Here is a 26,060-nt window from a genome sequence, read left to right as displayed (position 1 = left end):
GCAGCAGCAAAATTGGTGCCGCCCCCGGAGCAATTCCATTACCATTAATGGGCTAGCAGCAGTGCCACATGGAACACAAGCAATTCCAATGTTAAATGGTGTCAGATATGCCCGAGTCAGGATTGATACTCGAGAGTCTAACAAGCTGCAGCCGCATATTGACACTTCACTCCCCACACACATTCATCCCAGCAAACAAGATGGCAGCACAAAGAGTGGCACCCCTGTTTGCGGACGTTGAGATGGAGACCCTGATAGACACCCTGGATGAGAGGTGGGCTACCCTGTACCCCAGGTGGGAAGGAGGCTGCCACCTGTTGCCGTATACCAGGCAAGGGCACAGGTGTCAGAGGCCGTGAGCGCCATGGGCCCCACCGCCAGGACCAGGCAGCAGTGCACAAAGAGGCTGGATGATATCCTCAGGGTGGCCAGGGTGGGTAGGCAGCACTGTGCCCCGACACCGACCCCCGTCCCACACACCCATAAACCTGCCCCTCCCTCCCACCACCTGGAGGGTGACTGAACCCCACCCGCTGGCGGTGCGCACGCACCCCAACCTGCATCACATGCCAGCACCCGTACCAGCCGCCATGACCAGATGCGCTGGCCACAAGGGCCACCAGCCACCCACCCCCTGTACTGCATGCGTCCGGCAGTCTAACACTGTGCACTTTCTGTCACCCCGGACCAGGAGAAGGTGGCCCACAACCGCCAGGAGGGCGAAAAGACTGGAGGGAGACCACCGGACCTGTTGCCTGTGACTACCCGAACAAAACCCCCACACCCACACCCTCCACCATAATCACCACCACCATGACCCCCCCAACCCCCCCTCCACCACCACCCACCACCCCAACCCACGATCCAACCATGCCTTGTGTCTTGCAGGATCACCTGTCAATGAGGCGCATCCTTCTGGTGTCCCCTGATCCCAACCATAGCCTCACGCCAAGTGGATAGCAGCAAGGAAGAGGACACGGACAGCGACGGGTGCACTTGAACGGCAGCCCGAGGCACCCCGGAGCACCAGTCCAGGGACGACACTGACTTCCCATCACAGCTGCTGCAACACTCCCACCATCTAGGAGACACTCACCTCGGTTGGGCACTTTAGTGAAGAAGCTCCTGGGGCACAATCTGGTGTGCGCCACACATGTGCAGTGGTACGACAGGTGGAGGTAGGAACCCCCCGAGGGACGGACGGTCAGAGGGCGGTCCGACCCCGGGGACTAGCTGCCATCCAGGCTTCTGGAAAGGACGGTACCAACAATAGTGGAGATGCAGTCGCAGAGCCAGGGACTGCATGAGAGGGTGTCAGCAACCATCCAGGTGCAGTAGGAGGAGTCCAACTGCCTGCAGGAGCAAGAGGTGGTGCCAACCATGTGTGCCATTCATGCCATCACTGCATGGGTGGCGTCTGCGGTGGAGGTCTTGGGAACAAAGGTTTCACCCAAGGGTCAAGATGTGCAAGGCTTGGTCGAGGCCAAGGACAGGGCTTCCCTGTCACAGGCAGACATGTACCAGGTGTTAGCTTCTGGCTGCTGTTGAGTAAAGAGTCAAGAATTCTGCTCCTTTCCCAAACACCATTATTTTCCTTGAACACACTCAACACTCTCTCACCACGCCACAAGTGCCACCTGCAACTGCTTTACATATCAGTGTCAATTATTGGATACTTACCATCAATATGACATGTAATTGGAATGTCTCTTAACCCATTCATAACACAAGGGTCATCTGGACATTGCAGCAGCCCTCCAGAGCATGGCCCAGTCACAGCGGGTCATGGCTGAGTGTGTCGGCAGCATTGCATGGGTGCTGGTTAACCTGAAGTAGGCACAGAGGGTGGTGACACAGTTACTGGGTTGTAACACAGTCCCAGAGGGAAGTGGTCTATTCCCTGTGCTGCATTGCTGCGAGTTTCGAGACAGGAGTGCGCCTCCAGGACTGGCAGTGCCAGATTGTGTGGGAGCCTCAGAGGTCGGCTGCGCTTGCACCTCATCCCAAGGAGTAGCTTGGGGGCCATCAAGCACTCCAGGGGATGGGGAGATGATGGGGCCTGTGACTGTGACTCCCACAGGGGGGTGCCGGAACACCACAACGCCTCTGACTCTCCCCCCCCACTCTGTCCCTGGCGCATCTGATGGGCAGCAGGCAGAACAGGATGGCACCACAACACCTGGGGTACCTGAGCAGCAGCTAGACCCACCCAGGCCTGGTCACCCCGGTCATGGCCGCCAAAGGGGACTCAGGTCACAGGGTGGTAATCACAGCAGGCCGCCTCCACTCCTGATGCGTCACCTGGTGATCCATCGATGTGTAGCGTTAGGACCCATAAGGTCAGAAAGGCAGACACCAGTTAAGTTGGCATGGGTGCAGCACACATAATAAAGATAGGGGCTAGGGCACAAACTTGTATATATATATATATATGTTCACCGTTTCACAATAAACACCTGTTAACAACATTTGAAACTGCGTTGGTGTTCTGTCAGTTGGGTGTGAGGGATGGGCTGTGCTGGGGGGCACTGGTGGCGGGTAGAGATGGGTGGATGATGGGGTGGCATTGGTCAGGAACCCCCGTTCAGTCAACGCTCACCGCTCCAGTGCCCCCCCCCCATCCCTCTTCCCTCCCCCCACGTTACACCGTGTCCCCACCTCCGCCATCCCAAGGGTTCAGTGGGACCGTGTTATGGAATGGCCAACTCGCATGCAGGGATCACCCAGGTGGATGGTGGACAGTGCTACCGTGGGCAAGAGTCAGACGTTGTCAAATGGTACAGAACACAAGACCTCATATCGCAGAGCGGATCATCATCACTCTCTATCCCATGGACCAGACCATGGACCAACCCAGGGTCTGCAGCCCACAGTGAAACAGGTAGATATCATGTAGAGAGTTGCAAGGTGGGGGGAGGGGGGTGGGGGTGGTGCAGGTGGTGTGTTCATGCAAGGGGGTGGTTAGAAGGAGGAGGTGTGGTGTGTGGTGGGATGGGATGTCGTTCTGCTGGCCAGGTCCCTGGCCGGTGAACCTGGAGGCAATTAGAGCATTCGATGCACTTCGGCCCTGACACAAACGCTGTGCGGCCTCCTGTGCGTGCCCGGGCCCATATCCTGCCCATCCTCGCCCTTCTCCACATCCTCCTAGTTGGGCGAGGCCTGGTGTTCATCCTCCTCCTCCAACAATTCGCTCCTCTGCTGCGCGATGTGCTGCGGAATGCTGCAGGCCACGACGAGGTGAGAGACTCTCTTGGCATCCATCCTGGACGGCCCCTCCAGAGTGTTCCAGGCACCTGAACCGCAACTTCAGGATGCCGAAGCATCGCTCGATCACACCCTTGGTCGCTGCATGGGATCGGTGTAGTGGGTCTCTGCATCGGCCTGTGGCCTCCAGATAGGCGTCATGAGCCACGACTACAGCGGATAACCCCTGTCACCCAGAGCTAACCCCTCAGCCGGGGGTGCACGTCGAAGAGGTCAGGAATCGTGTGTGCCAGGGTGAAAGCACTGTGCACACTGCCCGGCTATCTGGCGCAGACATGCATGATGTGCAGCTCATGGTCACACACCAGCTGCACGTTCATCGAGTGGAACCCCTTTTGCTTTGTGAAGACCGGCCTGCCATGGTCCTCCTGGTGGGCTCGATCCGCATTGAGTTTGATGTATCGTGCCAACTGGGCATATAGGGCACCCCTGATGGCACGGATGCACCTGTGAACCGAGGTCTGTGAGATCTCAGACAGGTCCCCACTCAGCGCCTGGAAGGACCCTGCGGTGTAAATGTGCAGGCCAACTGTCATCTTGATGACCAGCAGGAGCAGGTGCCATAGAATTTACAGTGCAGAAGGAGGCCATTCGGCCCATCGAGTCTGCACTGGCCCTTGTAAAGAGCACCTTACTTAAGCCCAAACCTCTACCTATCCCCGTAACCCAGAAACCCTTATCTTTTGGACACTAAGGGCAATTTAGCATAGCCAACCCACCTAACCTGCACATCTTTGGACTGTGGGAGGAAACCAGAGCAGCCGGAGGAAACCCAGGCAGACACGGGGAGAACGTGCAGACTCCGCACAGACAGTGACCCAAGCCGGGAATCGAACCTGGGACCCTGGAGCTGTGAAGCAACAATGCTAACCATTGTCCCACCATGCCCCCGCAGTGTTGTGAAGGATTTAGGTTATTCCGGACCTGATAATACTTTATTAATAACCTATGCTCTAGGTTAACCCACAAAATAGGGAAATCTGTTTCTCTGCTGAAACTTAAAATAGATCTCACGAAGGGAGAATGCTTTTCCTGGTCTCAGACAGTGAAACAGGATTTCAGTTACTTTTTATGGGGAAAGTTCAGATCCGTCACTCATAACTAAATCTTTATCTCTAACGTCGTGGGTCCTTAGTCATTTAAGACTTCCTGAATGAGTGTCTAGGAGTTTAGACTTTGAGAGTGAGTCTACACAGTATAATTTTAATCAAAGTATTTTTATTATAAAGAAAAACTCCTGATAGATACAGAATTGCAGAGTTAAAATACAAATCAAAATAACAGTCTTTAATTGTCTGTTAATGCACTAACTTCTCTGAATAGAATGAGATATCTGAAACATGGAAAATGCTAAAGTATCTCCTATCAATTTCTTAATACATTTCTAAGAAGTTATACAAAACCATACTTACAACACCCGTGATTTTATCTGACGAGTCAAGCTTTTAAGAACAGAACTGACTCTCACCCCAGAGGGGGGTCAGCAGGAAAATGTGTTGGTGAGCTTTTCTGCTAAGATTCCTTCTTGTTTTATACAAAAATCCCCTTTTCGGTCAAGGACGGCATCTGTCATTTTGTCATCTATGGTTGGTTAATTACCTATAGCCAAATGGCTAATTGGATGTATTATCATTAATACATCTTTTAATGGTCGTAGGGTCTGTGTAAATGTCAGGTATCCTAGGATATATTGGCAAAGGGGGCCCCTATCGAGGCCTGTCTTTTTTCAGTGTTGTCATGTTCTTTAGATACCAAAACAGACACTTTTGTGAGGGTGTTATTCTAAGTGTCAAGAGGTATGTACCAAAACAGACACTTTTGTGAGGGTGTTATTCTAAGTGTCAAGAGGTATAGTTAGGGAAAGATCTGTTTATCTGAAGGATTCCCTGTCCTTATGTTTTGACCATCTATAGGTACAGGGAGTAATTTCAAAGAATTTTTATGGTTTGTCAAAAGAACAGCCTTTCTTTGTTTGTATTAATGAATCTTTGAAACCAGCTTCAGTTTCTCTTATCAGGTGGTAATCCCTACCTGACCTTTAGCTGAAGTGGTTTTATTCCACATTGAATTAAAAAGCTGTTTGTATTAATGCCTTATTTTAAACCCAATTCTGCGGCGAACACGATATTCATCACAGTGTCAGGTGCGCCATGATCTGGCAGATATGTCGGGCTGCGAGTGGAAGTCCAGCAGCCCACTGTCGTGCCTCTGTATGTCCTACCTGCTCCCTCTCCCTCATCGGCCACGGTGCCTGTATCCTGCTTTTTGAACCCATAAGTGAAACTCGCCATCGGTAATTCCTCCCGGAGGCAGAGCATCACGGAAGCCCCGGAGAATACCGGGTCAGGCCCGCTAATGAAATGCGGATGGTGTTTACTGTATGTGTGGAGTAGAATACATTGACGCCGCTGTCGAGGCAGCAGAGCATGACATTCCGGTGGGCATCCAGTGCCAGCCACGACTTTGGCCTCATGGCCATTTCTCTGCCCAATTATCTTTCCCGATTTCAGCGTCAGCCAACGGTGAACCCCACCCGAAGTTTTTCAATAATTGCATAATTGTTAAGTGACAACTAATGCGCAAACTCTGATATATTTTGTTTATTTTGTGAGCCTTGAGCGTTAGCAGCAGGAGATCATGAGAGTGGAAGTGTGTCATGTGATCCACTCCTATATCAAGAATCTCTTCCATCCCTTGTAAAACCTTGGGGAGTTCCTTTTGTGCTCTGTAGATTGTCCACACTGCAGACGTGTGCATCAGTGAAGGAGGGGGTGGATGTTGAGTCAAGTGTATCTACAAACTATGCAGTGTTAAACGTTGATATTTCTCTCTGCAGTTGGACTGTCACAAGAGTGGAAAGCCAACACTCCAGAAGAGGTCACAGCGGAGGAAGGTTCCTGTGTACAGATCGCATGTAATTACAGTTACCCATTGCACTTGGCAAACCGAACACGAGTTGGAAGCTGGCGTTACAATAAAAGTGGAACAGTGACTACAGCCTTTCATTCCAAGTATCAGAATGTTATATCAACACAGTTCCACCATCGGACCCGGCTGTCTGGAGACCTGAAAGATGGCAACTGTTCCCTGATAATAAACAACGTCAGACAACAAGATGCAGGAAGATATTATTTCAGAATAAAATTTGATCAGAAGAATAAATACAACTACAAACCTGAAACCCGGCTTCAGGTTTCTGGTACGTGCTGTGTTATATAATTCCTCAACAATTCACATTCAATACTCAATGGGAAATAACATATCCTAGTGTTTGATTTACATGTTTTGTGGCCATATTAACCAGCATCACTGTTTTTAACGATTTTCTATTTCTACTCTCAGATCCATGAACTTATTGTGTTTGATTGAATTATATCATAGTCTTAACAGGAACCAAGCTGAGGGTTGATGACACCTCTCCCTTAATGAAGACACCACTCCTCCTGGCTATATTTTCCACCACTCACTCCATCAAGTCCAGCATGGTGATGGTGTGGAACTTGTCACCAAATTATGCCTTGACCTGACACCCTGACTCCAAAACATCTGTCACTTTCTCCCCCTGTTGAACATCTCACTGTGACCCAACTCCTCATCCATGCCTTCCATATCTCCAGGCTCGACTGGTCCAACGCACATTCTACCCTCCATAAACTTGAGGTCTGCTGCCTGTGTCTCAACTTGCACCAATTCCCACTGCCCTCTCACCCCTGTGCTCACTGACCTAGACTGGCTCCTGGTCAAGACAAAGACTCCATTTCAGATTTATTGTCCATATTTATTGTAATCTGCTCCAGCCCCAAAATCGTCTGACCTCGCTGTGCTCCTTTAACTCCGGCCTCTTGAGCATCCCCTTTTCCCATCGCTCCACCAGTGGCGACCGTGCCTTCAGCTGCCTGAGATCCTGAACCCTGGAATTGCCTCTCAAGACCTCTCTATCTCTCTCTATCTTTCTCTCTTTTTTTCTCCCTCTATATCTCTCCCCCTTTATACACTCCTTAAAAACTTTCCTCTTTGACTAAGCTTTTGGTCGCCTGTCCCAATAACTCGCTCTGTGTCTGGCTGTCACATCTTGTTCTATGATGCTCCTGTGCAGCCCAAGGCTCAGGGAACCCCAGAACTCGGGTAGTAGGATGACAGAGATTTTCCGTCACAGTTATCTCAACATCCTCCATTATTCCAGAGGCATTCACTTTGGTTGGGCATGTTAGTGAAGAGACTCCTGGGACACTCTCTGGTGTGCAACACACAGCTGCTCCTGTACAGTAGGTGGAGGTAGGAACACCAGAGGGTGCGGACGGTCGGAGGGCGGCCGACCCCAGGAACCAGCTCGGTCTCGAGCTTCTGGAACAGACAGTCGCATCTATAGTGGAGATGCAATCGCAAAGGTGGTGCCGACAACGTGTACCACCCAGGCCAACACTGCATGGGTGGCGTCGTGGTGGAGGCATTGGGACGATGGTTTCGGCTATGGATCAGCATGTCCAAGGCCTGGGGCATTCTGTGCAGGCGCTGACCGAGGCCCAGGACAGCGTTGCCGTCTCACAGGTGACCACGTTCCACTTGGACATTACAGCGGCGTTCCTGACCATGGCTCAGTCACAGCAGGCCATGGCTGGAAACGTCGGCAGCATTGCCCAGGCGCTGGATGACGTGGCGCAGACACAGAGGGAGGTGGCCCAGCCTGAGAGGGAGATGGCGCAGACACTGGTTGATGTGACACAAACCCAGAAGGTGGTGGCACAGTCGCAGGGTGATGTGGCGCAGTCCCAGATGGAGATGGTCCACTCCCTGTGCTCCATGGCCGCAAGCATGCAGACCCTGTTCGAAACAGGGGCAGTGCCAGGTGGCAGAGGAGCCTCAAGCGATAGCTCCGTTCGCACCCCTATCCTATGGAGCAGCCTGGGGGCCATTAGGCCCCCCAAGGGAGGAGGAGGTGATGGGGCTCGTGATGGTGACCCTCGCAGGGGAGGTGCCAGAACACTGCACCTCGGACTCCCCCCCCCCCTCCTATCCCTGTGCATCTGGTGGGCAGCGGGCAGAACGATGTGGCACCATGCCACCAGGGACACCCGAGCAGCAGTCGCGCCCATTCAGGCCCGGTCTCCCCAGAAGACGCCCGCCAATGGGGCACATGTCGCAGGGCAGGAATCGCAGCAGGCCGCCCCCACTCCTGCTGTACCATCTGAGGATCCACCTAGGCATAGTGTGCCCCCCCCCCCCACCCCCCTGCCCGTAGTGCAGCAGGTCTGTATTATGCTGGGATTTGCAGGTGGAACATGGTGGAGGGCGGGGGGGGTGGGGGGGGGGGGGTGGGGGGGGGTGCGGTATCTGTTCCCCTGGCCAGTTCCCCAGTCCACCACCATGCCCGCTCCTCACCGGCCGGTGAATCTGAAGGCGATCAAAGCATCTTGAGTGCATTGGCCCTGCCGCATGCATCCTGTGGCCTCCTGTGCCTGCCTGGGCACCATATCCCGCCCACCCTTGCCTTCCACCACATTCTCCTTGTCGGACAAGGCCTGGTGTTCCATCTCCTCCTCCAGCACATTGACCCTCTGATGCATGATGTTGTGGAGGACGCAGCAGGCTAGCATCATGCTGGAGGGCCCCTCCAGAGTGGTCCAGGCACCGGAACCACATCATCAGGAGGTGACAGACCACTCTATCATAGACCTGGTCAATGTATGGGCGTTGTTGTAATGGGTCTCAGCATCGGTCTGTGGCCTCCGGATAGGTGTCATCAGCCAACACTGCAGTGGATACCCCTTGTCACCCAGGAACCAAACCCCAAGCTGGGGGAAGGGCATCTCAAACATGTCAGGAATCGTCGAATGTGCCAGAATAAAGATGTCATGCACACGCCTGGGTATTGGGTGCAGACTTGTATGGTGCACAGCTGGTGGTTACATATCAGCTGCACGTTCATCGAGTAGAACCCCTTTCGGTTTGTGCAGAGCGACCTGTCATCTGAAGGTGCTTGGAGGGTGACCTGCATCCCGTCAATAATCCAGGGCATCCCGGCGATGGTGGCAAACCCTGCTGCCCAGACATCCTGGTGGGCTCGGTCCACGTTTAAGTGGATGTATTGAGCCGCCTGGGCATATAGGGTATCCCGGCTCTCGTAGGGGCTATTGTGGGTGTGCCAGGTAGGTAGTGGGGGTGTAGCAGTGTTGCAGGAATGGGGTGTGTGACAGAGGGTGGGGTGCGGACAGGGCACCCATACGCTGATGCCCGTCTGAAGAGCCAGGGGCTGAGGTGGGTGGTCAGTGGGGTGCGCACCACGATGGCCACGGTATTGCCGGTCGGTGCCCGGGCACCGCCCCAGTCCTGTGGGAGGTCACCCCGGCAACTCGGCCTGTGCCCCCATCGACTCCCACCTTCCCCAGCCGTGGTGGGGCTCCCCCCGCCCTCCCCACCCCCACCCACCCCAGCCAGCCCATCCAGTGTCTGGCCCAGCAGCCCGCAGTCGCGGCTCTCCGGATCCTACCCCCTCTCTCTTTCCATCATCAGCCCCACGTCAGTTTCACGATTTTTAAAAGCAGAAGTGAACCGTGTCGTCGGGAACTCGACCCATCGGAGGGGGAGTACAGTGGACGCCCCGGATAATACCGGAGAACTCCAGTGTGGTCTCATCAATGCCCTGTACAGATGTAGCGATTACTCTCCACTTTTATACCCCACCCTGTTATATTACTGGCTCTCGTAATATGTATCGTTACTAGTTGCTGTTGATGCTGATGGTCTGGTGTGATCCTGAAGAAACCGCGAGTCTCCAACTTAAAGCAAACTAATTTATTAAAGTAACTATTGATTATATCTGAGTTCTACAGAATCTACAGAACTATCTCTAGAAATCAAATAATTAAATATGATTGAATTAACTGATTCATAACTATAAATACTAACTGTACTGAGAGCTATCTAACATACACTACTGCTTTCTAAACACTCTTGGGTTGAAAGAGACCAAGATCCTCTGGGAGCTTATACTTGGTGGATCTAGTGGTGCCCTCTAGTGGTAGTGTTACAGCTAGATGTTATAATTAACCCTTTAGTTATATATACATATACATATCATCACACACTCCTCTTGCAGTAAAGACCAACATTCAATTTGCCTACCAAATCACTTGCTGTACCTGCATGCTGACATCTTATGATTCATGTACAAGGACTCCCAGCTCCCTCTGTAGCACAGCATTCTGCAATTCCTCTCTATTTAAATAATATTCTTCTTTTTTATTCTTCCTTCCAAAGTACTGCAGTCCTCCTCAGTATTGGCCATCCCCCAATTCAGTCTCATCTGTGAATTTTGAGTCTGGTGGATGTACAAACCACCCAGTGTTAAAATTGATGTTTCTCACCCTCGCTGAACCGTCACAAGAGTGGAAAGGTGAGACTCCACAACAGGTGACAGCGCAGGAAGGTTTGTGTGTACAGATTCCGTGTCATTACAGTTATCCATCGTGTCTGGGAAACCAATCGAGGAGCAGAGTCTGGTTTAATAATGAGGAATCGGGAAGATCGCAGATAGCCTCTCACTCCAAGGATCACAAACACGAGTTCTCACAGTTCCGACACCGGACCCGGCTGTCTGAAGACTTGAAAGACGGCAATTGTTCCCTGATAATAAACAATATCAGGCGGGAAGATGCAGGACCTTATTATTACAGAATAGAATTTGACAATGGTCCCAGCCATAGTTATCACCCTGTTACCTGGCTTCATGTTTCTGACAAGTGCTGGGTTATAATTCCTCAACAATTCACATTCAGCACTCAATGGGAAATAACACAAACTGTGATGTTTACAAATTGCAATAATTTCTTATTTCCAAACTCAACCTTATAGGGCTGGATTCTCCACACCCCGACACTGAAATCGCAGCCGGTGCGGGGCGGAGAATCCATGTTCCCGCAAGAAATCAGGACCGACGCTGGTTCACCGATTCTGCGGGCCATGAAAAGCGCCGTACTCGGGGAGTACGCCGTGCCGCCTGGGACCTACCTGGGGCCATTGCCAGAGGCCCGCTCAGCCATTCTCCGCCCCCGACCGGCCGAAATCCCGACGGAGTGGAACTAATGTGCTCCAGCCGGTCGGGGTACTCGTGTGGCGGCTCCAGACTCAGTCCCGAGAAAGCAATCCATAATACTCACTTTCTGTATTGACTGTGTCCATCAATGTTATCAGGTTATCCACTCTAATCAATCGCTCTAATGTTGTTTAAAAGGCTTACATATCAACAAAGAATTCACATTTCTACAGCGTCTTTCACCACCTCAACATGCCCCAAATAGATTCACAGACAATTAAATAATTTCTGAAATAATTTCTGAAATTACAGCAGCTAATTTGTGCACAGCAAGCTCCCATAAACAGCAAGGTGATCAATAACATGATCATCTGTATTAGGTACTGGTTCACAGGTTGTTTCAAATTGTTTCTGTCCTGAAGGAGACAAGATAGAATTTAAATTGGTCAAATTGCTGTGAACGTAATGAACCAGTTCACCATGAACTGTGAGCAGCTCCTCCTCCCTCACCCAAGATTGTTAATTGGAGTGAAAGTATATTAAGCTGAGTAACAGGCACTCCACTAGCTCTGAAAGTAGGAAAGAATCTCTCAGTACTGATATTACTCGCTTACACGGGCTTTCTCTTGTGGGACTGTGATTAATATTTGAACAGATTCTTCAGTTTCTATTTATCTAAAAGGATCCATTTTGTGTGTGTCAGATTTCACAGATAAACCCACGATATTCCCTGCTGAAATTATTGCAGGAAAACATGTGGACATAAACTGCACCTTCAACACAACATGCAGTGGAACAGCACCTGTCTTAACATGGGACACTCCCACTGACGTACCTGGATCAGTCTCAAACACTGTAACTCAGCACGGCGTCACTCTGACCTACACTACTGTTCTGAGCCTGACCCCATCACTCAAACACCATGGACAAAATCTCACCTGTAGAGTGAAATATCCATCTGTTTCATCGGAACGGACCCTTGTACTAACTGTGACATGTAAGTATGGACATTCTTCATTCTACAAATGTCATAGTTCAGATTCTGCACAGTGAGACCCCACTAACACCTCTGTGCTGAACAGAAAAACTGTCCTTTGTCATTGAGAAATATTAAAGTCTTTCTCTTATAGTGCCTAGGGAACGTTTATCCCCACTTGACAGGTGTGATGAATGTAGGAATTTCATTGTATTCTCGGTATTTGGTGCAGTAATGGTTAAAAGTCTGGGTTAGAGTGTGTGTGACTGCTGCAGTCATGTTTTTAAAAGAAATCCTGGGTCAATAGGTAAGTATGTTTTGGGAGCCGGGCTACAATTGAGGCACCATAAAAAGCTTGGGTAACGCAGTTTTGTTTGGGGATTAAGGAGGTTTCCTCTGGAATTAGTTAGAGTTCAACTTGGTAGGATGATGTAATTACTGGGTGGAGCCAAAGTATCAGGAATTTTGCAGAAAAAGCAGCTCAGTTGAGCAGTTCAGTTGTGAGTTAGAAGGAGCTGTGAGCAGAATTCAAGCAGTTTACCCTCACTGCAGTTCAGTTAAAGATATGTTTGTAGGCTGATTAACAGTCTTTCCAAGCAGTTCAGACTTGTCTGAGAACAACGTGAGGTGCAACAACTGAGAAGCAACTTCTGAAGAAATACATCCAAAGTTTCTGCCTGGTGCTGACAGGAGTCAGATCTTTTCTTTAAAGCAGTGTCAAACGATCTTTCTTTCGCAATATAAAATATTCAGACATCTCTGTAAAACAGGTATTCCTGAGTGCTAATGGTATTTAAAGTGGATTGGGAGCTGAGATGGACTTCTGTTGGTGTAATGTAGTTGCAGATGTGCACGAGGTAGCTCCTTCTGTCGTCCTGCACATTTTGACCCTTACTCTCAGTATCAGGGGGTATTTTCTTTTGAAAACCAACATAATTAACAGAATAAGGATCCTGTATGATCGAAATGCCCAGAAAAGTCGGGGGAAAGGAGGTTGGAAGCAGTGGTTCAGAATCGGAGGCTTCTCAGAGTTTGTCGGCAGATAAAGTGGCAGAGGCAGCTTCTGTGATTCTGGCCACTCCACGAATGGCCCAGGTACCTTCTAGTACCTTGTTGAAGGAATTTGATAAACACTGGCGGATTGTGTCGGAGGACCTCTGGAAATCGATAGACGAGGCCTTAGCCCCCATCCGAGTGGCTCTGGAGAAGACCAATTAAACCATGGAAGCCCATGGGGGCCACAATAAAAGATATGGAAGTGGCTCTTTTAAGCCACAGTGATTGTATTGCCTGACTGGAAGCAGAGATGTCATTGGAGGCCGAAGCGAACAAGTCATTGAAGGCCAACGTGAATGATCTGGAGAACCGGTCCAGGAGGCAAATCGAATTGTGGTGCTGCCAGAGGGAATGGAAGGCTTAATGCCCACGGAGTACTTTGCAGAAATGTTCAGGAAGATGGTGGGGGAGGAGAATTCACATCCCCCCGAAGTTGGACCGAGCCCACTGTACTCTGGCAGAGGCCTCGGCCTGGGGATCCACCACGTGTGGTAATAGTGAAGTTCCATAGCTTCAAAGAGAAAGAGCAGGTTCTGAGATATCCGATGGAGCATCGAGACTTTAAATGTGAGGGCCACGCCATCAGGTTTTACCAAGACGGGGGAGTGGACATGGTGAGGAAGAGGGCTGCGTTCTAAAAAGCCAAAGTCGCCCTGTATAAAAATGGAGTCTGGTTCGGTGTAGTTTAACTGGCTTGGCATAGAGTGACTTCCCACGGAATGGGCTATTTATTTGATACACCGGGAGAGGCAGACTCCTTTGTTAAAAATCACGGGTTGGGCGCGGTGTAATTGAGTTTTTGGGTGATGGTGGTGGGCATGTTGAATAGTTGCATTGTAGGGGTTTGTTCTTGTATGTTACTGTTAATGTTGGGGTTGAAGTTTGACAGTTTGGTTTAGATTTGGGGTTTAGTTCTTTGTGGGGTACTGTTCTGTTTGTTATGATGGTAGCTCCCTTTCGGAGTGGAATGGTTTATGAGGTTTTAGCATTTTGTTGTTTGTAACCATTTATCTAAACTGTAGTTGGGAGCCCCCCTGCTAACCTAAGAGTTAGCGAGTGGGAATGTGTTTGAAGGATTGGCTGCACCTCATTACAGTAGTTTTTGTGGATAATGAGTTTAAGTGTTCTTGTTTTGTTTAGGTTGGCTAGAAGTAGATTTTAGTTGTTTGTCTTGCCTCTATTTGTGTGTGTATTTGGGTGTGGTAGTATTGAAGGGTGATGGTGTGGGGGGAGGCGGTATGGGTAGTTTGCTGATGGTGACTGCAGATTTCTCTTTGTTAAATCTTCTGATTTGGTTGGGTGGCCATCTTGGGTGGGCTTGTTGCTGTACCTTTTACATATCTTTTGGGCACTCTCCCTTGGTGGAAATGGCTAACTCCGAATTGGGGGTGGAGGTGGTAGACCCACAATTTATTTGGTCACCAGGAACATTCGGGGGTTGAATAGCCCAGTGAAAAGATCGAGAGAATTTGCTCACCTGAAAGACTCGATTCTCCAGAAAGATTTCTAAGTGTGGTCGCCAGTAGCAACTACCGTGAGCTTCCTGCGCTCGGCCTGGCAAGGCCAGCAAGACAATACAATGTTAATTGATTCACTTAAGAGGACTTCCGGTGATGGGACTGTGCTGAATAATCACACATCACGTGACTCTCCTCCATATGACAGAAAAATAGGCACTTTTAATAAATATAGCCCGCAAAATCGGACTAAAACATCCCATCACCCTCAGCAACAGTACAAACAACAAAAATGCCAGGAAGCAATAGCTCGAGAGGCTGCAGGGACACCAGAAATTGCAGCAAGGGTCAGGAGTGGCGGGCAAGCGGGTCAGCGTATCCACAAGGCGAGGGGTCCCCAGCCTCCCTCAATAGAGGCAATGGATGGAGGATGTTCCCAACCAAGAAACGCAATGAAAAGTGGCATTAATGCCAAGTTAAATGCAAAGTGGTGGAGGCGCTAGTCGCCATGCTGATGGCACTTGAAACTGGAAGCCCAGGGGAGCATGAGAGCTGAAAAAGGCGTCGACAGATCAGAGCGACTGAATCATCGCCCTGGAGGCCAAGATCAAGAGGTTGGTGATGCCCAGGGGAGCCGGAAAGGGAAGATCGAGGACCATGAGAATCGGTCAAGGAGGCAGAACATTCGGACAGTGGTCCTGCCAGAGAGGATCAAGGGCTGGGACCCAACTGACTACGTGGCCCAAATGCTGGGCAACCTGGTTAGGAGGGATAGCTTCCCCAAACAGCCAGAGATTGACAGGGCTCACAGGTCGCTCCGACCAAAGCCCAAGGCCAGGGAGCAGCCGAGGGCAATAATAGCCAAGCTGCACAGGTACCAGGATTGGGAAAGGGTCCTTCGCTGGTCTCGACAGACAAAGGCGTGCAACTGGGAATAGCATAAAATAAGAGTCTACCAGGACATTGGGGTGGACCCGGCGAAGCGCAGGCAGAATTTAACTACACAAAGGTGGCCCTGTACAAGAGCAAGGTCAGATTTGGGATGTTATTCCCAGTCAGGCTCTGGGTAACTTACCAGGGCAAAGAATATTATTTTACTTCCTTGGCAGAGGAGGACATGTTTGCCCATAAGAACGGTCTGGACAGGCAGCAAGAGAGACAGCGATGAGAAGACATGGAGAAAACAAAAGGAATAAATGGATAATTATGCGCAGGACTGCACCGCCTTGCGATGAACATGGGAACCAGCTGATAGGAAGGAGGGGACGGGGCAGCAGAGCGCAGGAGAGGGTGAGGAGGAGACAGTAGGGACACGAGTAGAGCGGCTGTAGGAGGGGATCAAATCAACCCTGGGAGGGGGTCCACCACACTAGTGTGAAGTTTGAGGGGGTGACACGACATACCACCCACCGGGGGGAGTGCATCTGATGGCGGAGTGTCGGGGGACACAGTGATAGGAGGGGGAAGGCAGGGGTAGACGGAAGAGGAGGGATACGGGGGGGGGGGGTGCAGGGGCGCATTGTGGGGGCAGAAGGCGGAATCAAAACCATAGGGGGAACTAAACGATAAGGCAGGGGTAAGGGGTCTAGACAGGCTTCAGCAAATCGATATCGGAAAGCTGGAACAAGATGGCACCACAAGGAGCCACTTTGGAGGGTCCCCAAAGTGCAGGTGCTCACCGACATGGCGTACACATGGTTGACGGCCATTTTGGGTGGCCGCTGGACAAAGCAAACTGTGGAGCTCAGGGGCCTGGCCTCATGGTGAGTACGGTGGCTGAGTCTCTGCCCACCTGAAAGGCATGAAAGCTGACAGAGTCTTCCTCCAAGAGATGCGCCTGAGGGAGAAGGACCGACTGCGGGTAAGGAAGGGCTGGCTGGGACAGACCTACCGGTCCTGCTACCGGACGAGGGCCAGGGGGTAGCCATACTGACAAATAAAGGACGATGTTTACTGCGATGAGGACGGTTATGGACCCGGGGGGACGGTACGTCATGGTCAGTGGTGCTCTGGACGAGCCACCGGTAGTCCTGGTGAACGTGTGCGCGCCCAACTGGGAAGGCATGGAGTTTATTAAAAAGACCATGGTGGAAACCCCCGACATAGACATGCATGGACTGATCATGGGAGGGGGGACTTCAACTGTGCACAGGACCCATGGACGGACAGGTCAAACCCAGAACGGGGAAAACGGCAGGCATGGCGAGGGAACTGGCAACATTTATGGGGCAGAAGGAATTCTCGTTTTTCTCGCCAGTACACAACGTCTACACCCACATGAACTTCTTTTTCGTGTGGAAATTGGTGCTTCCAGAAATAATAAGAACAGAATAATCTGCGATTGTAATCTCCGACCACGCTCCACATTGCATGGATGTGAGGTTGGAGATGGACCGTGCCCAACGCCCCACATGGAGGTTGGAGACGATCCTCTTGGCCGACAAGGTGTTCTGCCAGAAAATATCACGGGCCATAGGCGAGTACATCACGAACAGGAATGGGGAAGTTTCACGTTCCACGTTCTGGGAGGCACTGAAGGCTGTGATTAGGGGAGAAATTATCGCCTATAAGGCTCACAGAGACAGGGAAGAGAGGGCAGCTAGGCAACAACTGATCAACTCCATCCAGGGGTTCGACAGACGGTACTCCAAGGCCCGGACCACAGAGCTTCTGGTGGAGAGGAAAAAGCTACAAATGGGCTTTAACCTGCTATTCACCAGGAAAGCACTGCACAAACACCGCCGGACACAGGGGACCTTTTACGAGCATGGAGACAAGGTAGCCATCTGCTGGCTCACCAGCTGAGCAAGCAGGCAGCCATAAGGGACCTAGCCCAGGTAAAGGATAACAGAGACAGACTGGTGGTTGAACCAAAAAAGGTCACAAAGCATTTGAGGCCTCCTATCGGGGACTGTTCACCTCTGAACCCCCTGACGGGGACTCGGGGATTAAACGGTTCCTGGATGGACTGCACATGCCAGTCATGGGGGATGATAGAGGGAGCTGGAAGTATAATTAGGACTGGGAGAGGTCATGGAGAGCATCAGGTGGGGAAGTTGATGGGATCCGATGGGTTCCTGGTGGACTTCTACAAAATATTTGCAATGGCACTGGCCCCTCACCTACGGGAGATGTTCACAGACTCGCTTGTGAAGGGCACCTTGCCTCCAACACTAACACGCCACCTTATCGCTGATACCAAAAAAGGTCAAAGAACCAACAGAGTGCAGATTATACAGACCCATTTTGATGTTGAATGTGGCGTGAAAATACTAGCAAAAGCCCTGGCCAAGCGGCTGGAGAACTGCATACCAGAGGTGGTCGCAGAAGACCAGTCAGGCTTTGTTAAGGGTAGACAGCTAACTGCGAACATCAGGCACCTGCTGGAAATGATAATGATTCCCATCGGGGGGGGGGGGGAACACCTGCGTCTACCTGGACGCAGAAAAGACCTTCAACAGAGTTGAGTGGAAATACTTCATTGAGGTACTAGAACGGTTTGGACTAAGGACAGGGCTCACCTCATGGGTGAAACTCCTATACACCGCCCCAAGGTGAGCGTACGGACAAATGTCACCAGATACAGAGGGACAAGGCATGGATGTCCAGTGTCCCCGCTCTTGTTCGCCCTGGCAATTGGGCTACTGTCGATCACCCTGAGAGGGGCAAGAGGTTGGAAGGGAATCTGAAGGCGGGATAGAGATCACAAAGTCTTGTTCTATGTGGATGACCTGCTCCTCTACATCTCAGACCCACAATGTGGCATGAAAGGAATCCTGAAGTTCCTGGGAGATTTCGGGGACTTCTTGGGCTACAAACTCAACTGGGCAAAAGCAAAGTTTTCCTGATGAAGCCGAGAGGGGGAGGGGCAGAGCTGGAGGATCCACCACTTAAAATAGCCCAAAATAAATTCCGCTACCTGGGGATCCAGATAGCCCATGACGACACAGATCTCTTGTGTTCTGTTGTCTTGCCGTTGCAATGATTCTCACAGAACTGCCGGTGACTTATTTAGAATGATGATTTATTGATTAACATGTGGAAGAGTAACATACAGAATGTTATACAGACTTAGTTGTTCTGGAACTAGCCAATGTGCGACAGTCCTGGTGTACGCCTTACTACCAACTGATGAGTCTGCCACATCACATATCCACAGTCTAATGCCATGAGCTGGTTGGAGGTTGCATTGCTACCTGCATACAATATGGTTCACACACATATCACCACAAGATCCACAAGTGAAACCTGGCCAATCTGACAGAGGGAGTCAAAAATTGGATGCACTCCCACTTTCCCTGGCAGGGCGGGTGCAGACGAATAAGATGAATATACTGCCCAAGTTCCGCTTCCTGTTTAGATCCAAACCATTCTTCCTCCCCAAGACCTTTTTCCATTCAATAGATAAGATGATTAACCTGCAACCGTGTTCCATGGACCAGGACCAGGAATACTGCCAGACGAAGCCACCTGTTGGAATCTTCAATGGACATTGAGTTACTCTATTCTGCAATACCTAGCACTGTTGCTTCACAGCGCCAGGGTCCCAGATTCGAATTCCCCTTGGGTCACTGTCTGTGCGGAGTCCCCACCTTCTCCCTGTGTCTGCGTGGGTTTCCTCCGGGTGCTCCGGTTTCCTCCCACAAGTCCCGAAAGATGTGCTGTTAGGTAATTTGGAGATTCTGAATTCTCCCTCCGTGTTCCCGAACAGCGGGGCCAGAATAGGGGCTTTTCAGAGTAACATCATTGCACTGTTAATGTAAGCCTACTTATGACAATGAAGATTATTATTATGATTATGGCACTTGTGTGGTGTGGGGAAGAATTCAAGAATCCCCCAAACAGTACGACATAGAAGAAGAAGCATGGGAGGCCAGGCCCTCCTGAACTTGCAATATTACCACTGGGCAGCCATAGCGGAAAGAGTGAGGGGATGGGTAAAGGACCCAAACATGCAATGAGTAAGGATGGAGGAGTCCACAGGGAGACACTCTGGGCCCTTGCCACAGCAGAGCTCCCATCCCTGCCAGTAAAACACTCAACAAGCCCAATGTTGGTAGCGACCCTGAGAACTTAGAACCAGATGAGGCAACATCTGAATGATATTGTCCATCATGGCCTCCATCAGCGGCAACCAGAGGTTTGCACCAGCCATGCTCGATGCAACCTTAAAGACGTGGAGACAGGACGGAGGACACTGACGGTTAGGGATTTTTCATTGGTGACAGATGAGCAACCTTCGAGGAGCTGACAAACGGGAACAAACTCCGACATCTATAGGTCAAAACCTTTCTCCCAAGGAGGCGACTACATACGCACGAATACCGAGAAGCACAATGCTAGAGAAGTTACTGGAAATGAACAGTCTGGGGAGGGGAAACTGTGAGGACCTGAAAGGACAACTTTGAGAAAGGACGTGCTCCTCACTGGACGAAACTCGGGAAAAATGGGAGGAAGAGGTGGGGACGGAAATAGCGTGGGAATCTGGAGTGAGGTACTGTGTAGGGCCAACTCCACTTTCCCATGCGCAAGATTAATGCAGTTGAAGGTGGTGCACAGAGCGCACCCGACAATAACCTGAATGAGCAGGTTCTTCCCGGAGGTGGAGGCCAAATGTGAACAGTGCCAGAGAGGCCCGGCCAACCACACCCACATGTTGTGGGTCTGCACCACGTGTAAATAATGAATAACGTACAGTGGAGGGCCCAGGAAAGGATCCTGAGACAACAAGGGAAGTGGGTGATGGGGGGAACGAAAGGGGGGGGGGGGGGGGGGGGTTGGGGGGATCGACACAAAAGAAATTGATATGCACATTGTAATCGACACAGTTACCCTGACAGTTGTATAGTGTGTAATATGTAAAAGCTTCAATTAAAACAATTAAAGAAAAATTCACCCACTTGACAAGACCCCACGGGTTTCATGCCACCAATGAAGGTACTCCAGCCAATCCGCTGGGACTGTGATCACCAGCCACACCGCTAACATGGTAGAGAAGCACTTAAACAGCACTTGCACAGCCAACCACACAAAGCTCGCAGCCATGGTGACAAGAAGCCTGGCCGCAAGGTTTGCAGATGCGGACCTGGGGAGGCTCCTAGATGCGGTCGATGCCTAAAGGGATGTCCTGTACCCCCAATGATCCCAGAGGGTGAGCCACAGGACAGCCAGTGCTGCCTGGGACAAAGTGGCAGCAGCCGGCAGCTTGGGCAGTGTGACCAGGACTGGTCTCCAGTGCCACAAGAAGTTCAACAACCGACACCAGACAACATGGGTGAGTTGACACCACCACCACCCCCGAGACATAAGAACGAGGAGCAGGAGTAGGCCATCTGGCCCCTCGAGCCTGCTCCTCCATTCAATGAGATCATGGCTGATCTTTTGTGGATTCAGCTCCACTTTCCGGCCCGAACATTATAACCCTTTATTCCTTTATTCTTCAAAAAACTATCTACCTTTATCTTGAAAACATTTAATGAAGGAGCCTCAACTGCTTCACTGGGCAGGGAATTCAATAGATTCATAATCCTTTGGGTGTAGAAGTTCCTCCTAAGCTCAGTCCTAAATCTACTTCCCCTTATTTTGAGGCTATGCCCCCTCGTTCTGCTTTCACCCGCCAGTGGAAACAACCTCCCCGCATCTATTCTACCTATTCCCTTCATAATCTTATATGTTTCTGAGATCCCCCCCCGCATCCTTCTAAATTACTACGAGTACAGTCCCAGTCTACTCAACCTCTCCTCGTAATCCAACCCCCTCAACTCTATGATTAACCGAGTGAATCTCCTCTGCACACCCTCCAGCACCAGTACGTCCTTTCTCAAGTAAGGAGACCAAAACTGAACACAATACTTCAGGTGTGATCTCACTAACACCTTATACAGTTGCAGCATAACCTCCCTAGTCCTAAACTCCATCCCTCTAGCAATGAAGGACAAAACTCCATTTGCCTTCTTAATCACCTGTTGCACCTGTAAACCAATTTTTTGCGACTCATGCATTACGACATCCAGGTCCCTCTGCACAGCAGCATGTTTTAATATTTTATCATTTAAATAATAATCCCTTTTGCTGTTAGTCCTACCAAAATGGATAACCTCACATTTTTCAACATTGTATTCCATCTGCCAGACCCTAGCCCATTCACTTAAACTATCCAAACCACTCTGCAGACTTCCAGTATGCTCTGCACTTTTTGTTTTATCACTCATCTTAGTGTCATCTGCAAACTTGGACACATTGCACTTGGTCCCTAACTCCAAATCATCAACATCAATTGTGAACAATTCTGGGCCCAACACGGATCCCTGAGGGACACCACTAGCTACTGATTGCCAACCAGAGAAACATCCATTAATCCCCACTCTTTGCTATCTATTAATTAACCAATCCTCTATCCATGCTACTACTTTACCCTTAACGCCATGCATCTTTATCTTATGCAGCAACATTTTGTGTGGCACCTTGTCAAAGGCTTTCTGGAAATCCAGATATACCATATCCATTGGCTCCCGTTGTCTACCGCACTGGTAATGTCCTCAAAAAATTCCACTAAATTAGTTAGGCATGACCTGCCCTTTATGAACCCATGCTGCGTCTGCCCAATGGGACAATTTCCATCCAGATGTCTCGCTATTGCTTCCTTGATGATAGATTTCAGCATCTTTCCTATTACCGAAGTTAAGCTAACTGGCCTATAATTACCCACTTTCTGCCTACCTCCTTTTTTAAACAGTGGTGTCACGTTTGCTAATTTTCAATCCGCCGGGACCACCCCAGAGTCGAGTGAATTTTGGGAAATTATCATGAGTGCATTTGCAATTTCTCTAGCCATCTCTTTTCGCACTCTGGGATGCATTCCATCAGGGCCAGGTAACTTGTCTACCTTTAGCCCCATTAGCTTGCCCATTACTACCTCCTCAGTGATAACATTCGTCTCAAGATCCTCACCTGTCATAGTCTCATTTCCATCAGTCACTGGCATGTTATTTATGTCTTCCACTGTGAAGACTGACCCAAAAAACCTGTTCAGTTCCTCAGCCATTTCCTCATCTCCCATTATTAAATCTCCCTTCTCATCTAAAGGACCAATATTTACCTTAACTACTCTTTTTTGTTTTATATATTTGTTGAAACTTTTACTATCTGTTTTTATATTCTGAACAAGTTTACTCTCATAATCTATCTTACTCTTCTTTATAGCTTTTTTAGTAGCTTTCGGTTCCTCCCTAAAGATTTCCAAATCCTTTAGTCTCCCACTAATCTTTGCCACTTTGTATGCTTTTTCCTTCAATTTGATACTCTCCCTTATTTCCTTAGAAATCCACGGTCGATTTTCCCTCTTTCTACCGTCCTTCCTTTTTGTTGATATAACTTTTGCTGAGCACTGTCAAAAATCGCTTGGAAGGTTCTCCACTGTTCCTCAACTGTTTCACCATAAAGTCTTTGCTCCCAGTCTACCTTAGCCAACTCTTCCCTCATCCCATTGTAATCTTTTTTTAAGCATAAAACACTAGTGTTTGATTTTACCATCTCACCTTCCATCTGTATTTTAAATTCCACCAGATTGTGATCGCTCCTTCCGAGAGGATCCCTAACTATGAGATCATTAATCAATCCTGTCTCATTACACAGGACCAGAACTAGGATTGCTTGTTTCCTCATAGGTTCCATTACATACTGTTCGAGGAAACTATCGCGGATACATTCTATAAACGCCACCTCAAGACTACCTTGACCAACCTGGTTAAACCAATCGACATGTAGATTAAAATCCCACATGATAACTGCTGTACCATTTCTACATGCATCAGTTATTTCTTTGTTTATTGCCCGCTCCACCGTAATGTTACTATTTGGTGGCCTATAAGACTACTCCTATCAGTGAGTTTTTCGCCTTATTCCTGATTTCCATCCAAATGGATTCAACCTTATCCTCCATAGCACCAATGTCATCCCCCACTACTGCCCGGATGTCATCATTAAATAATAGAGCTACACCTTACCATCCATTCTGTCCTTCTGAATAGTTTGCTACCCTTGGATATTTAACTCCCAGTCGTGACTATCCTTTAACCATGTTTCAGTAATGGCCATTAAATCATAGTCATTCACGATAATTTGCGCCATCAACTCATTTACCTTATTCTGAATACTACTTTCCGAAGACCTTTCCGCCCCAACGCAAGCAGGACCTCAACCCTCCATGTGGCCCCTCGAACCCTTCCTTCACCCCCCCTACCCCACTGTGAACCGCATGTGCAGCAAATGATGCCTTCTGTCTCCACAGAAGAAGGTCTCCCACATTCGCTGGGAGAGGGCCCAGACTGGCAGAGGGGTGCCGGACATAAGAATCTTCATGACCTTCAAGGAACAGGCCCTGGAGGAGATGGGGGTGGCCAAGGACACAGCGGTCACCCATGCAGGGGTTGGCACATGCCACAGGGGTATGGATCCACCGGGACCCACCAGGATCTGTCAAATGTGAGTTGTTCTTGCCATCCAGATTGACCTATCCCTCCCACTGACCACATGTCCATTCTCCAGTAGGTCCTCCAGCTGATAGCTCTGGCCCATTCAGCAAGGCCCCATCCCCTGTCTCCCATGAGACCACCTCAGAGGAGAGCTCTGAGGATGACAGAATCGACAACTGTCATCCCCACTCTCCACCAGTGCAGAGACACACATCTTGGTGGGCAACGTTAGTGATCAGGCTTCTGGGGCACAATCTGGTGAGCAGCACACATCAGGTGGAGGCAGAAACGCCCAGGCGAGACAGCAGTTGGAGGTTTGCTGGATCCCAGGACCCATCTGGGTTTTATACAGATGCTGAGCCTCTGGAACAGGTTTACTCGGGGCTGTTGGAGATGTTAGGGAGCGGCCGGGACATTCAGAGGGAGATGTCAGCAACCCTCCAGCAGATCCATAGCTGATTGGAGGAGTCCCACTGGCTATGGGCGCAGGAGATGTCGCCGGCAATACCTGGCTCGGGCATGGGGGAGGAGGGTGGGGAAAGTAGCAATGACGGGCCGGACCACATCCTATGTGAATCAGGCATGTATGAGGGCCTCCCTGGTCCTCCGGGCTTGCCAGGCCCTTGCCACTGCCGCCTGTCCTGCAGCCTTTGGTTGGTCCCCCTGGTTCCTCCCGGAATCGTCCTCCAGTCCTGCTGGTCCGGCGCCTCCTCATCATCCTCCTCCTCATCAGAGGTGGGCACATGTTCCTCATTCCCCACCTCCAGCATGTCGCCCCGCTGCTGCATCAGGTTTTGGAGGACACAGCAGACCACCATGAAGTGGGCGACCCTCCAGGGCTGCATTGCATTGCACCACCAGAGCGGGTGAGGCATCAGAAATGCATTTTAAGCAGTCAATGCACTGCTTAATGGCAGCTCAGGTAGTGATAGATCTGTACTTTGGTTAATATATCTTATGCGTCGCCGCACTTTCTATCACTCGACAGAACTTAAAACTGAGCTTCATGCGTGAAGTAAATTGTAGCTTTATTCAGTCAGTTTTCAAATGTCTCTTGATCAGGTCAGTTTGCTTGCAAATACAGAGTTTTTAAAAAGTTTGTTTTGTCCAAGCATATACAGATGACTGAGTTGAATGCAATACAAATTACAGTTCTTGATGATTTCTTCAAATTAAAATACACAATACAGAGAAGTTGGAAATAGGCAAAATGGCGGCTTTCAGAGCAAAAAGCACAGGAAATAGTTAAAGAAATGAAGTAAGACGATTCCGGAATGAATTGTTCAAACCGGGTCATTGCTATCGTTAATGTTCTGTTCCCTTTCAGTCTGTGATTGGGTCATAATAATTGTAGTTCATTTAATTTGATAGAAATGGCTGTCCATCAAATTTTGATATGGTGTGACTGTGACATTCCATTCCCACCAAACTTTCTCCGTTGTCATGAAAACTGAACTAGGGGCACTGCCCAGATTTACATACTATCGAATGTGTCCGTGCATCTGTCTGGCCTGTTTAAATCTGATCATTCTCATGCTACACAGCAGTTTTCACTGTCTGTCTGTTTGAACAGTGTGACCTTAATAAACCATTTTAATTCTGAATAAACCATTTTGATTCTGAACCATTCCTTCCTTTAAACTTATTATATATTAAAAACTAGATTTCTATCAGGTGACCACATGAGACTCGTTGTATCAGGTCTCTGCTTCGGCTTCCGGTCTCTGTACTGCCATCATGTCCTCCGGGTGCTCTGGTTTCCACCCACATGTCCCGAAAGATGAGCTGTTAGGTAATTTGGA

At 49.7% G+C, this 26,060-nt stretch overlaps 1 protein-coding gene across 1 annotated transcript in view; it reads left to right on the top strand.

Moving 5' to 3' along the window:
• The window catches only part of LOC140386531 (B-cell receptor CD22-like), a 118,963-nt gene that overhangs the window by 4,521 nt on the left and 88,382 nt on the right, over nt 1–26,060 (top strand). The window contains 2 exon segments of the mRNA XM_072468939.1: nt 6,101–6,463; nt 12,000–12,293. Coding sequence (XP_072325040.1) covers nt 6,101–6,463; nt 12,000–12,293 — 657 coding nt within the window.

This window comes from Scyliorhinus torazame, chromosome 12 (assembly GCF_047496885.1).
Source record: "Scyliorhinus torazame isolate Kashiwa2021f chromosome 12, sScyTor2.1, whole genome shotgun sequence".
Classification (NCBI taxonomy): domain Eukaryota; kingdom Metazoa; phylum Chordata; class Chondrichthyes; order Carcharhiniformes; family Scyliorhinidae; genus Scyliorhinus; species Scyliorhinus torazame.
The sequence above is the reverse complement of the archived record's forward strand: the minus strand, read 5'-3'. Positions and strand labels throughout refer to the sequence as shown.